Source organism: Ylistrum balloti, unplaced genomic scaffold (genome assembly GCF_031769215.1).
Source record: "Ylistrum balloti isolate Yb309-2 unplaced genomic scaffold, AGI_CSIRO_Ybal_v1 Utg369586, whole genome shotgun sequence".
NCBI classification, from domain to species: Eukaryota; Metazoa; Mollusca; class Bivalvia; order Pectinida; family Pectinidae; genus Ylistrum; species Ylistrum balloti.
The window spans coordinates 355,486-370,758 of record NW_026781874.1 but is presented as its reverse complement, the minus strand read 5'-3'; the positions used below and the strand labels follow the sequence as shown (position 1 = coordinate 370,758).

General features: G+C 33.9%; 1 protein-coding gene across 1 annotated transcript in view; it reads right to left on the bottom strand.

The window, feature by feature from the left end:
• Nucleotides 1–3,259: 3,259 nt before the first annotated feature.
• LOC132544069 (uncharacterized) overlaps nt 3,260–15,273 on the bottom strand; it is a 31,239-nt gene continuing 19,225 nt past the window's right edge. Inside the window, exons 24-38 of the mRNA XM_060207639.1 lie at nt 15,157–15,266; nt 14,506–14,692; nt 13,909–14,075; nt 12,959–13,216; nt 11,519–11,699; nt 11,270–11,379; nt 10,616–10,802; nt 10,021–10,187; nt 9,071–9,328; nt 7,846–8,026; nt 7,604–7,710; nt 6,821–7,007; nt 5,621–5,745; nt 3,783–3,861; nt 3,260–3,476 (exon numbers count right to left, since the gene is read on the bottom strand). Of these exons, the coding sequence (XP_060063622.1) occupies nt 3,260–3,476; nt 3,783–3,861; nt 5,621–5,745; nt 6,821–7,007; nt 7,604–7,710; nt 7,846–8,026; nt 9,071–9,328; nt 10,021–10,187; nt 10,616–10,802; nt 11,270–11,379; nt 11,519–11,699; nt 12,959–13,216; nt 13,909–14,075; nt 14,506–14,692; nt 15,157–15,266 (2,521 nt within the window). The remainder of the gene's footprint in view (nt 3,477–3,782; nt 3,862–5,620; nt 5,746–6,820; nt 7,008–7,603; nt 7,711–7,845; nt 8,027–9,070; nt 9,329–10,020; nt 10,188–10,615; nt 10,803–11,269; nt 11,380–11,518; nt 11,700–12,958; nt 13,217–13,908; nt 14,076–14,505; nt 14,693–15,156; nt 15,267–15,273) is intronic.

Sequence of the window (15,273 nt, the reverse complement as noted above, 5' to 3'; positions counted from 1 at the left end):
TGCTACTTACCTTGATACTGAAAGCATAGGAAGGCAACATAAGTTCCATTTATCCACCAATAATTCTGAAACGGAAAACATCGTGTTTTGTTCATACTTATACCTAAGTGAAGAAGATACTTTCTAAAACCATCTCACCATGTTGAAGTCTACTCCTAATGTGTATCTACATAGTGGAGATATTGGGGAAACCTGTGTATATCGATTTATTGGCCAATTAGTGCAAGAGAATTAAATAAGTCAATAAAAGTAAGACCCAATATGACACTGAACAAACATACATTAAAAGGTCCACAAGAATAATCACTCATTATGTCACGAAACACTTCGATCTACAAAATCCTGTCTCACCAATACGCTATACTAATTGTACCAAAGCTCGATGCTTCCAATTTCATAACCTGAAGCCTACGAAATTCAAATGGAAATAAAAATACATGTATTTCAGTATTTCATTTGTCTTTTTATTACTTCATTTGGGTAACTTTCCAAGTTTTTTTACTTTATTTACCTTACAAATCTTATAGTACCTATAGTACTGATTTTAATGTACAAGTAATAGTCTGTTTGTCCAGAAGATCTCGCAATATGGACTGACAAATGTCGGGCCCTCCTCATTGTTACAACTGCAAAGCTACCATTAACACAGGTGTTCCGAGTTGCACTATGGGAAGCTCCAACGGAATGTCTGCAATCTGCATTCATCAAGGCTAGAACAACTACTCACACGTTGGTTTATCTGTAAAGGACTTTGAACACAGATTGAACTTATAGTGTAAATGAAAGAAAGAAAGACAATTGATGAAAGCATCTCACAACATAGCTTTAAATGGTTCTCTGCCGGTAAAACTAAGGAACTAGAATGTTTTCCCATATGTTTCTAGTTGTCAACATCATTGTCGAGTTTGGTGGTAACATCTTCCAACAAACTATTGGCATAGCAATGGAACCGACTGTGACTTGTTTCTGTGTCATGCTGGTTATCTGATAATAATAACCCATAAAGTATCTGTCTGAGAAGATTTTTTTTTGTTGAAGACATTGATTACATTTCAAGAATAACGTCGAAGTGTGGTGGAAAGGAATATACATGTACTAAATTTGTCTTGAGTATTATAAGAATACGTTGAAATTAAGTTTTCAGTGTGTCATAATCAAATTCAAACAAAGAAAAACATTCAGCAATAAATCATCAAGTCAAAGTGGATTACGTTTCGCCATAATAGAGCTGATCTTAACAGGGTTTGAGAAATCGAAGACCGTAATACAAGGTTATATGTCAATCAACTTATACTTAAACTTCCTCGAGCACCAAATGACTCAATGAGTCTGTGACACATGTATATGTTGTTCACTGTCCTACATCTTAATTCCTCCTCGTATATCTGACTGACGGCCTTTACGTTATACTTTGAGTTATATGTTAATATTGTGGGGTTTTCAACAATTTTGCAGCATATACATCAACCTTTTTAAATAACCGGGGAACTGTATTAATTTATTGATTAATGCATAATAAATAGTTATGTCTTCAATATTTACTCCACAAATAAAGAAGTACACGGAGACTCAGCAAAACTACAAAAAGAAAACGACCAGGAGTTCCGGAAGGTAAGCGTCTTCTACTTCCTAGCCAATCAAAATAGAAAATCCGATTTTACATTCCCGAAAGTAGATTCACACTCACAACATATTTTGTGACCCTTGAGCGGAATATCCCTATCCTACATATAAGTCTCTCATATCAACTTCAAACTTTTTCTCGGTATATTACAGAATAAATACGTCATTTGCTGATAGAAAAAAAATTGCATGTGAGTAATTACATTGTATTTAGTATGAGAAGAGAGACATCCGCGATTTAAGTTGTGTGTCAAGTACTTTTTCTAATCAACAGGGAAGTTATCGACCACGTCACATATTTGATCCTTTTACCGTTGTAATAAAAACATTTCACAAAATTGTTCGTGAATATTTTCAAATTAGTGGTCCATATGATAACCCTTATATACGGTACAAGAGTTTTAGGTTCCCTACAAATTACTTCATTTGTCCAAATTCCCTGTCTTCTACATTTTCTATATATCAATCATTTAATCCTATGATATTTCAGTGCTGGAACAGTCGTGGTAATATTCTACTGGCAAATGCTACAAAACTATTGGACCAAATAACCATCGTAAATCAACTGACTTTATGTTGCCTGTTCAAGCGTCGACCCGATTGTAAATTATTCATGTTGATAAAAAAAACCGGTCAGATTTGTCGACGTGATCATTCTGTGGGAATTTACAAAACGTTAAGGCACTTTGGTTTTGTTAAGGTATGGAAATTGGACTGTCAGCATAATCACAGTCCCTTTTACGATATTTGAATACCCTTGTCATACCTGTCTTACTTTGGATCATCAACATAATCACAGTTCGCTTACAATATATGACTACTCTAGTAATAGCTGTCCTGCATTGGACCACCAGCATAATCACAGTCCTGCGAATAATATGTGGCTATCCTAGTCACAACTGTCCTAATTTGGGCATCAACATTGTAAAACATAGCAAATGAAACTTTCGTTCATTCATTTATTGATCTTTTGTCAATATTTTCAACCAATAGTATATATCATTATTATCAGGGACGTATCATATGTCCCCTTCCCCATTATGACCAATTTGTCAAACGGTCTTAAGTATAGACAAATGTTAATAAAATTATATCATACTGCACAAAAAATAATAATAAATCAATAGATGAAATATAATAATGATAAAAATAAATGATAGTGATAAGTGAGCAAGTACACATAAAGCACATTTTTCTTATATCAAAGGGTTATTATTCTAAATAAAAAGGATATTCAAACCAATATAAAGAACTGATCAGAGGTGTTTCCCTCTATAAGATGGCAACTGAAATACTGGAACTAAATCAGAAAGAACAAATAATAATGGAAAAAAATTGGAAAAATAAATAACAAAGTATTAAATAGACTTTAAGTCTCTCTCTTACCAAACAAGAGATCTAGACCCCACAAATTTCGGAATGATAATAATAACAATAATGATAAGGCTCTAATTGATATTTGCACAAACACGTACAGGGATAGACATGCAATGTCTCTTACTAAGTAATCATCGAAATGATATGCAAAGAAATGCAGCGAAATTCAAGATATCCGCTACAGTGATAACGAGATTTTATATCAGAGGACATTGGAGGCGTTTTTACCAGCCAACGAGCCACTGCATTGGTAGTTCTACTATATCTTCGGTAAATCGTATGGGTCGCCGATCTGTTGGTACATATCTTGTTCAGGACACTTTTTCTCTAAATCCAGTGTTTCATAATCAATCGTCGAAATATTGACTGTTTTGTTTGGTAGTTCTTCGTAAGTGTGACTGTTGACGTCCACAAAAACCGGGGAGTCATATGTTGACATAGTGTTGTTTTTCACAGCTTCTCCTCTTAAAGAAGACCTGTAAAAATTAAATCAGAAAATTCATAGTCAATTATTACCAACTGCGTAAGTAGATTAGTGTCTTAATGATAGATCGACAATTTCTACAAATAGTTAACTTTATCTATGCTATCGTATGGTCTGACTCTGTATTGACTCGAAACAATGCATGAATACAACTAATTCGTAAAACATAAAAGGCATAAGTATCTCTGCGATGAGGTTTTGATACCGAATTTTTCACCGATACAATAGATATCGCAAAATCGTCTACAGTTGTACTTTTTATTGTCATGATACGGTGGATATGACTATATCAACTTACACTTTCCACCAGATAAAGACAATGGCTGCAACTCCAAGAGTAACCAATGGACAAACAACTAGCAACACTATGGCAAGAACTGCAATAGGGAAAAAAAGGTTTATTATCAATATCATGCGATGTACATTATCTTTCGCAGATAACACTATACTTTTATAAACAGTATAATCGGGTTTCAACACAAATAAATGTATTTAATTAATAACCAAATCTTCTGTATTTACAAATGTTCACGTTTATACATAAAAAACAGTTTTCAAAAACCATGTCATCACAATAAAAACAAAATGGATAGTAGGCCAGATAATGGGTGGAGAGGGGAAGGGGTTGTTTGTGTGTGTGTGTGTGTGTGTGTGTGTGTGTGTGTGTGTGTGTGTGTGTGTGTGTGTGTGTGTGTGTGTGTGTGTGTGTGTGTGTGTGATGGTGTGTGTGTGTGTGATAGCGTGTGTGTGTGTGTGTGTGTGTGTGTGTGTGTGTGTGTGTGTGTGTGTGATATATATATTCTGTGTGTGTGTGTGTGTGACTTGTGTGTGTGTGTCCATATGTGTGTGTGTGTGTGTGTGTGTGTGTGTGAGTGGGTTTGTTGTATATTTGTGTGTGTGTGTGTGTGTGTGTGTGTGTGTGTGTGTGTGTGTGTGTGTGTGTGTGTGTGAACTAACAATTAGGAGTCTGTGTTTTACAAAATGTCTAGGTGTGCCATTCATACTTACCAATAAAAAATATATATATATAATTCATATCGATGTAAAATCGCAAATTTCATGTTTTTGTAAACAGAATTTAATATGTATTGTGTTTGTGAAAGACCAAAAAATTGTAATGTGTTGTCATATGTGATCAACTAACAATTAGGAGTCGTAGTACTTACAAAATGTCCAGGTGTGCTCATTAATACTTACCAATAAAAGAAATTAAATTTACATCACAAATAATATTATAGGTTACTCCAATAACACTATGTATTTCTTTATGAACAACATATAACGTGTCTGAAATTATGATAAAATGTAACATACCGCTGACCCTTTTTTATTATGTCAATACATTATAATACATACAATGACAACTGATATATTTTCTGAAAGCAAAGATCAGACAGGAACATGAATTGTTTTTATGAGTATGTTGATAGTCTTTTTGAAGATCCTACAACAAACAAGATGAATATTGTCAACCATCCATTTGAATATATTCGCAACTTCATGTTTCGTTCATTTCTTCCTTAATCTGTACCACAATTGTTCATTCGAAACTTTATTCACAGTTAGCACGATGAACATTTTGTTAATTTTCTTCGATTTTACTAAGATGTCAATGTCTAGTTTTACGCCCAGAAGCCTATCGTTTTGTTATCACTTCAACATATTTCTACCATATTGATTTAAACACTGATGATGATTAAATGATAAACTTCATGAAAATAGATGGGTGTCATAGTTAAATTAGCGAGTAAGATTACTACAGGTAAGCATGGTGTCACCAAGCTGTTGGCATGCTTGCCCTCACATTTAAAACCTCTCCGAGACACTAGATCATCAGTTAAGGATATGTATTTTTGTATTATGTGGTGTTTCCAAAATCGATATTTTAACAACAATAATTTTTACATATTTTTTTTTACATTTAAATTCGACTGGAAAATACAAATAAATATGTTTAAATGCATCGATTAAAAGTCGTTTCACATCAGTCTCACTGGCCGTAATGAGTTGAAGCCAGAAATGTTGTGGCATACTTCATTTTCATTGGATGTTGATTATGAATGACATTTGGCGACATCATTTTGTGTGATTAACTGAAGGTAATGAATGTCTATCACAATAGTAAACATAACATACTTCTCATTTCGACCCGAGGTGTTGATACATATACAAGTGTCAAGTGATATCCACTGTTTTCTGAAGACACTTCAGGACTAACACGTGTGAATCCTGTCCCATCTTTCTGCACAGTAGCTATAGAGCTGTATGTAGAAACAAACAGTTATATAAATGAAAAACAACAAATCTTAGTCATTGAAAAAGCTTTAGAAATATACTGAATATATATATATATATATATATATATATATGGAACATAATATATTTTGTATGGTAAGAATTCCGTATCGGTGATCTCGCAGTCATTTAATTTCATCTTGTCATATGAATAATTCTGTGAATATACAGTCACATTAAAATGATTCACGTAAATATTTATAGTTACCGTTGTCATTGACTCTATAACCTTTGTGATTCTCATTTGCGTTATACACTCTCTCACGCGATATGATGTTATGAATAAAAACTCCCATGTAACACTCTCTGGATTTGAATTTCACACGTTTCAAATTGCATCTGCGAAATAAAGTCTGTTTGAAATATAGGCTTTATGTCCGTCTTTGTCAAACGTTCTCTTTTACGGAATCACAATGGAATAAACGTTGGATTTTTAAGCAAATTAATAAACAACTAGTAGCGAAATATCAGGAAGATGTAATCCATTAACATCGTGGTATCAGAAAGACTGAAACAATAGGCTGGCAAAGTGAATGTTGTCTGTTATTTTTGTGTATGTAACCATTAAATCGATGTAAAAACAGTATGTCAATGAAGAGATTATATTTTTACTTTGTTCAGGTTATCGGGGATAACTGCAATTACACGAGTTCAATTGTAGTTTTCTCTCGATAAGCTACACAAATTAGATCATTAAATAACAAGCAAATATAATTGTAAATATATCGGAATATATCAATATTTTAGTAATGTTGTACCGATACCAACACCAGATAACAATGAAGAAAAATGATTTTGCTAATATATTCATGGTATTTATATCATATATCCACATGGAGAATCTGTGTCCAGCTAGTTACAATGTTTTCTAAATGAATGAAGAATGGATTATTTCTATAAATGTGGTAAGATTATGTAAATTCTTGTCTAAAAAATGTTGTTGAAACACACTCATACAAAGATTTTAGTTACAATGGTAGTGTTCTAATCATGTCACGCCTACCTCTGACACCTTATAGTGTTCTGATCAATTACACCTACCTCTGACACAGACTAGTCGGGTTGTAGACACACACGGCACTACTGAAGAACAAACTATCCCCGACCGAGACCAGACTCTTGATACTGATGCTGGAATCTCCAATATCTAAAATCTCGGTGGATGACTGGTTCAGTGATCGATCGATTTTCACGATCTTGTTATTCATTATTCCATAAATTTTGCCATCTGGAAAATAATATGGTTGTAATAACAGAATGTCTTCGATCAAGCTGAAGACGCTTAATCTTTCGGAACGCCTAGTCGTATTATCCCTGTACTTTTGCAGGAGTCTCCGATAATCTTCTTTAGCTCATAAGTTGTTCTAGTCTTATTTAATTTGAATTTGGAATATTATTATTGATATGTTGGTTTTTTCTTTTTCCTCTGAGGATAAAGAAATGATTTCTTCTCTTTTATTGAATTAGCCTTGCAATCTCTTGTACTATTCTATAAATATGGGTTTTTAGGTAAGGATGTATATATCTTGTAGGACGGACGCAAAAAACCTGTATCAAGATTATATAAAGGCAATATTTTTATTTTACGTTATCTTAAGTTGTCATAATTTTTTTAAAAAAAAAGATTAAACACACATCAAACAAGTTAATCTTATTGTGTATAATTCATTGTGATTTTTTAATTACTTGTATATATAAAGTGTAGGTGTTAATTCATAAGAAAACTGTAAGCACCTCGTAATAGAAATTAATCACAATTCTTCTCACTTTATGATTAAAAGGTTTACAGACCGTCCATTGTTCTTTCTACTCTACGTTACGTACCGGCAACGGTCAGTCCATTGTTATACCAAGACATAGACAACATTTGCTTATTTGTTCCATCATAATTGGATTGCCATACACCGGTTATCGATCCCCAAAATATTGTTCTGGAAACAAAAGTTTATAATATTTTTATGAATGGCGTATGAAATATATAGTTCATTGTGCAAATAGTTGATATGATGATATATATATATCAATCAATTATTCACAGATTAATCGTTTTCTTGTTGCAGAAATACCTGGTCGTGGGATCAACATCCATGTGGAAGACTTCACTTTCGTCTGTATGAATTATGTCACTCTGGTCTAAAGTTGGTTCCTGTCCCATTACAACCCGGTAGATTTTCCCAGTGTTTCCAGGTGAATAAACAAACATGTTACCAACAGCATTGTCAATGGCTATTGCTTGAACGTACAAATCTGAAACACGGTAACACTAAGATTCGAGAGAATCGCCACCCCGACTTTATTGAAAATATTATATTTCACATGCGATATGAAGTATCATATAGTTATTCTACTCTAAAAATGGACCCACCTCTAACATCAGTTAATCGTTAACAAAAATTATGTCGCGTGCTTCCATTGAACATTTCTATATGGAACATACGTGTTAAATGCCGTGTGATTAATGTAATAATTTTTATTTCCCATTGATGAATTTTCCATTTCTGGATGACAACAATTCCCATGGTGTTTACATGTCGTAGTTGATTCGATATTAACGGGCCTGTCTCATTTATCACGATGTCCATGTAAGAATTGGCAAATGACTGACAAACCATTGGGAAGATAGTTTAGGTGTTGGTTCCAGTTTTGGATATCTTGTTCTCATTTAAGAACGTAACATTACCTACAAGGATTGACCAATATTTACGTGGCGCGTGTCGTCCATGAAGCAGAAGACGCTAACTCCTTCTGTACACCTTGTCTTATTTTCCTTCTACTTTTTTCAGGAGTTTGACTGTACATCCTTTTTTAACATGTTTTACCCTAGTTTCATTGAACTTGAGTTCGGATTATGATTATGTTGACATATTGGTACTTTCTCGTTGTTTTGTTCATACATTCATACTTGAAGTGTCTTCCACTTTCAACCAGTTCACAAAATGTTATATTGGTCAGTAGAACTGTTAAGTATATTGTCACTGAGTTACGAAATGATGTTAGTATCTGACATACTAGCAAAGCACAACACCTGACACTTACCAATAACATTGGTTTTGCTTTAGATATAAGTATTTTCGATCACAGGTAGTATATGATACATCACTAAGCAGATAAAACTGTTACAGAACGTAGAAACTGTTTGGGAAATTTCATCATCTCGATAAATACTCAAAGTATAATTTAAATGTTCTTAACAATATGTAATTCATTTACCATAACTTAATCACTCTAAGGTTTTGTTTTTAAATTAGTCTGTACATATATATCAACGAACAATAGTTTTAGGTTCCATACCTATTGTTGCTTCTATTCGGACGTCAGAGCCATCCAGCTTCATGCTGTACATGTGAATACTGTTCCACGATCCGTAGTATATCCTCCTGGATATAGGATCGAACGCCATGGTAGACACATCATTCGATATATTTATCTTCGAGAAAGTATTGTTCTCCAATCGAAATACGGTATTTTCGGCAGCTCCAGCGAGCAGGAAAGATCCGTCTACGCCTGCATGCAAAAGGAAATAGTGAGTAAAGTTCATTCTTTCTCTCTCTTTTCTAGGTACGATGATAATAACAGTCCAACGGTTATTCATCAGGAAACGAACATCACCAAAAGTCATGTAACATGATAAGGCAAAATGTATTTGTCCAACATTGAAAGCACAGATATTCTGCTTAATAATGATTTTAATCAAGTGAGAGATATACTTGTGTAGTACTTGTTGGTATTTCTGAAAGTACAAATATTTAAGTAACAGTTCATATTATTGGTGGATTTGTGTACTGGTGTTGTTGTTTGGTCATACCAGGAAGTATTATTATTGTTATTCAAAATGGTTGTTGCAGTACAGTCGTGAAATGAGTTTACTTATCCTGTACCTGTGTAGCTCCGTCTGCTACATAGATACATAAAATGAAGATTTTTAAAGTAATAATAATTTGATTTGTGTTGGGGAGCGGAAGTATACCTGTTGCGTTTTTATTTTCATAGATAATGTGACATGCTTTTGGCTTAGGAAATTTTACAAAAGACATATCTTTCTACAAATTTAGAGTCAGATGAAAAGATACTGTACAGCCAAATAAAGAAGCAAATGCTAAATTTGATGTGGATTAGTAAAGTTCATCTTATGTACACAATTTTAGACAGTGCATGAAAATGTATTTCATGATAACCCATTAATAAAGATCATATGATGTACACAATTTTAGACAGTGCATGAAAATGTAATTCATTATAACCCATACCTCTCGTTGTTGTCTCTGTTGGTGTCCTCGATGTTGTTGTCACTTCGACACGAGGTGTTGATACATATACAAGTGTCAATGGATATACGTGGTTTTCTGAAAACAATTCAGGACTAACACGTGCGAATCCTGACCCATCTTTCCGTACAGTAACTATAGAGCTGTATATATACAAAACAGTGACATGAGTGAAAGATAACAAAGCAGACATTGAAATGATGAAAGAATTATGGCGACAGTGTTTTCCTTTTTGATAATATTTTCTGTCTTATAGGATTGCTATATCTGTTATTTGATATCCATTTAATTTCATCTGTTCATATCAATATTTACTGTACTATTCATATATGTTAGCATAATTATGTATCCATTTACAAGTTGAGGTAACAACAAGGAAACTTCATTTTACTAATATATTCATGGTACTTGCATTACATATCCATATGCGGAATCTATGTCTCTGTGTTTATTTTGATCACAGACAATGTATGCTAATAAACACAACAATTTTGATGTAGTGACACTCACATTTGTCTCCATAAAAAGGTACTGGTTTAAAATGATAATATTCTGATCACGTTCCACTTACCTCTGACACAAAGTAGTCGGGCTGTAGGTGCACACCGCCCTACTGAAGTACAAGCTATCCCCAACTGAGACTAGACTCTTGGTTCTAGTACTTGTGTTCCCAATGTCAAAAATCTCGCTGAATGACTGGTTCAGTGATCGATCGATCTTGTAGATCTTGTTATTCATTATTCCATAAACGCTACCATCTGAAAAAGATGATTTTAATCCGATACAATGGAATAGTTGTGCTTGAAATGAACAAGTTGCATTGAGCGTCTCCTCTGCTCAGTATACAGTTCCATGAGTATGAGTTCTTTGCTGAGTATCTTTTTGTCTTATGGAACGAAACAAATACATTTTGGCTATAATATCAATACTTCTATTGTCAAAACGTTTCATACACACAGGATTATAGACATTGGTATCATTTATAGAGCATTCATATAACAAAACACACACCACTGTCTGTAAATATCTAAACCTTATTATCTGTTGTGTTAAACTTATTTCAAGAAGCATACACAGAACAAACAAAACAAAAACGGTTTGTATTACTGAAAACAAGAAAATCGATATCGTGATAGAAATCAATGATTACATATACCATATATCTTTAGTTTAGGATACAAAGTAAGGTGATTGTCACTTGTGTTTTATAGTATAAATTCCTTACCATCAACCGAAAGTCCAGCGTTGCCCCCAGACATGGACAAAATTTGTTTTTTGTCTGTTCCGTCATAATTCGATTGCCATATACCTGTTGACGATCCCCAAAATAATGTTCTGGAAACGAAAAAAAAATCAACTATACCCAATGAAATGTATACTTTGTAAACATCGTTTATCTGAGGATATATTAGTTTAATAATATCCTGTTGAAGCGAACATGAGTTGCCGTATAACGAGACTACTGTAGTGTTACCTGGTCGTGGGATCAACATCCATGTGGAAGACTTCACTTTCGTCTGTATGAATGATGTCACTCTGGTCTAGAGTTGGTTCCTGTTCCATTACAACCCGGTAGATTTTCCCAGTGTTTCCAGGTGAATAAACAAACATGTTACCAACGGCATTGTCAATGGCTATTGCTTGAACGTACAAATCTGAAACACAGTAACACTAAGATTCGAGAGAATTGCCACAACGACCTTATTGAAAATATTCTATTAATCAAGCAATATGTTCAATGTTCGTTAGTATGCCTGATGGGTGCATTGTTTTCGATTACCTGTATAGTTGTTCCAATTACCTACCTGAACTGATGTTTGATGGCGGGTGCAGGAATCAGGAGACAATAACCATAATAGATGGAAAGACTGATATAAACACCATTTATCAAAATAGTACAATACGACAGGGTGGTTAAGATGTCTGCCCTGTTCTTTTCTTTTTATTCTCGATCAACAACTTTCTACCAGTAATGTTAAGGCCATAGGCCAAGAACAAATCATATAGTTATTCTACTCTAAAAATGGACCAACTTCTAACATCTGTAATCGTTAACAAAAATTATGTCTCGTGCTTCCATTGAACATTTCCATATGTAACATACGTGTTTTATGCCGTGTGATTAATGTAATAATTTTTATTTCCCATTGATGAATTTTCCATTTCTGGATGACAACAATTCTGCATCCCCATCCTGTGGTGTTTATATGTCGTAGTTGATTCGATATTAACAGGCCTGTCTCATTTATCACGATTTCCTTGTACGAATTGATCAAGTGACTGACAAACCATCGGGAAGATAGTTTAAGTGTTAGTTCCAATTTTGGATACCTTGTTCTCATTTAAGAACGTGACACTACCTACTAGGATTGACCAATATTTACATGGCGCGTGTCGTCCATGAAGCAGAAGACGCTAACTCCTTCTGTACACCTTGTCTTATTTTCCTTCTACGCTTTTCACAAGTTTGAGTGTACATTCTTTTTTAACATGTTTTACCCTAGTTTCCTTGAACTTGAGTTTGGATTTGTTTATACATTCATACTTGAAGTGTCTTCCAATTTCAACCAGTTACCACCGTGTTATATTAGTCAGTAGAACTTCTAAGTATATTATCGCTGAGTTACGAAATGATGTTAGTATTTGACAAACTACACATAGCACACACAACATCTGTCACTTACCAATATATTTTCCATCTCAGGAAGTATATGTTACATCACTAAGCAGATAAAACTGTTACAGAACGTAGAAACTGTTTGGGAAATTTCATCATCTCGATAAATACTCAAAGTATAATTTAAATGTTCTTAACAATATGTAATTCATTTACCATAACTTAATCACTCTAAGGTTTTGTTTTTAAATTAGTCTATACATATATATCAACGAACAATAGTTTTAGGTTCCATACCTATTGTTGCTTCTATTCGGACGTCAGAGCCATCCAGCTTCATGCTGTACATGTGAATACTGTTCCACGATCCGTAGTATATCCTCCTGGATATAGGATCGAACGCCATGGTAGACACATCATTCGATATATTTATCTTCGAGAAAGTATTGTTCTCCAATCGAAATACGGTATTTTCGGCAGCTCCAGCGAGCAGGAAAGATCCGTCTACGCCTGCATGCAAAAGGAAATAGTGAGTAAAGTTCATTCTTTCTCTCTCTTTTCTAGGTACGATGATAATAACAGTCCAACGGTTATTCATCAGGAAACGAACATCACCAAACGTCATGTAACATGATAAGGCAAAATGTATTTGTCCAACATTGAAAGCACAGATATTCTGCTTAATAATGATTTTAATCAAGTGAGAGATATACTTGTGTAGTACTTGTTGGTATTTCTGAAAGTACAAATATTTAAGTAACAGTTCATATTATTGGTGGATTTGTGTACTGGTGTTGTTGTTTGGTCATACCAGGAAGTATTATTATTGTTATTCAAAATGGTTGTTGCAGTACAGTCGTGAAATGAGTTTACTTATCCTGTACCTGTGTAGCTCCGTCTGCTACATAGATACATAAAATGAAGATTTTTAAAGTAATAATAATTTGATTTGTGTTGGGGAGCGGAAGTATACCTGTTGCGTTTTTATTTTCATAGATAATGCGACATGCTTTTGGCTTTGGAAATTGTACAAAAGACAAATCTTTCTACAAATTTAGAGTCAGATGAAAAGATACTGTACAGCCAAATAAAGAAGCAAATGCTAAATTTGATGAGGATTAGTAAAGATCATCTTATGTACACAATTTTAGACAGTGCATGAAAATGTAATTCATTATAACCCATTAGTAAAGATCATATGATGTACACAATTTTAGACAGTGCATGAAAATGTAATTCATTATAACCCATACCTCTCGTTGTTGTCTCTGTTGGTGTCCTCGATGTTGTTGTCACTTCGACACGAGATGTTGATACATATACAAGTGTCAATGGATATACGTGGTTTTCTGAAAACAATTCAGGACTAACACGTGCGAATCCTGACCCATCTTTCCGTACAGTAACTATAGAGCTGTATATATACAAAACAGTGACATGAGTGAAAGATAACAAAGCAGACATTGAAATGATGAAAGAATTATGGCGACAGTGTTTTCCTTTTTGATAATATTTTCTGTCTTATAGGATTGCTGTATCTGTTATTTGATATCCATTTAATTTCATCTGTTCATATCAATACTTTACTGTACTATTCATATATGTTAGCATAATTATGTATCCATTTACAAGTTGAGGTAACAACAAGGAAACTTCATTTTACTAATATATTCATGGTACTTGCATCACATATCCATATGCGGAATCTATGTCTCTGTGTTTATTTTGATCACAGACAATGTATGCTAATAAACACAACAATTTTGATGTAGTGACACTCACATTTGTCTCCATAAAAAAGGTACTGGTTTAAAATGATAATATTCTGATCACGTTCCACTTACCCCTGACACAAAGTAGTCGGGCTGTAGGTGCACACCGCCCTACTGAAGTACAAGCTATCCCCAACTGAGACTAGACTTTTGGTTCTAGTACTTGTGTTCCCAATGTCAAAAATCTCGCTGAATGACTGGTTCAGTGATCGATCGATCTTGTAGATCTTGTTATTCATTATTCCATAAACGCTACCATCTGAAAAGAATTATTTTAATCCGATACAATGGAATAGTGTTTGAAATGAACAGGTTGCATTGAGCGTCTCCTCTGCTCAGTATACAGTTCCATGAGTATGAGTTCTTTGCTGAGTATCTTTTTGTCTTATGGAACGAAACAAATACATTTTGGCTATAATATCAATACTTCTATTGTCAAAACGTTTCATACACACAGGATTATAGACATTGGTATCATTTATAGAGCATTCATATAACAAAACACACACAACTGTCTGTAAATATCTAAACCTTATTATCTGTTGTGTTAAACTTATTTCAAGAAGCATAAACAGAACAAACAAAACAAAAACGGTTTGTATTACTGAAAACAAGAAAATCGATATCGTGATAGAAATCAATGATTACATATACCATATATCTTTAGTTTAGGATACAAAGTTGGGTGATTGTCACTTGTGTTTTATAGTATAAATTCCTTACCATCAACCGAAAGTCCAGCGTTGCCCCCAGACATGGACAAAATTTGTTTTTTGTCTGTTCCGTCATAATTCGATTGCCATATACCTGTTGACGATCCCCAAAATAATGTTCTGGAAA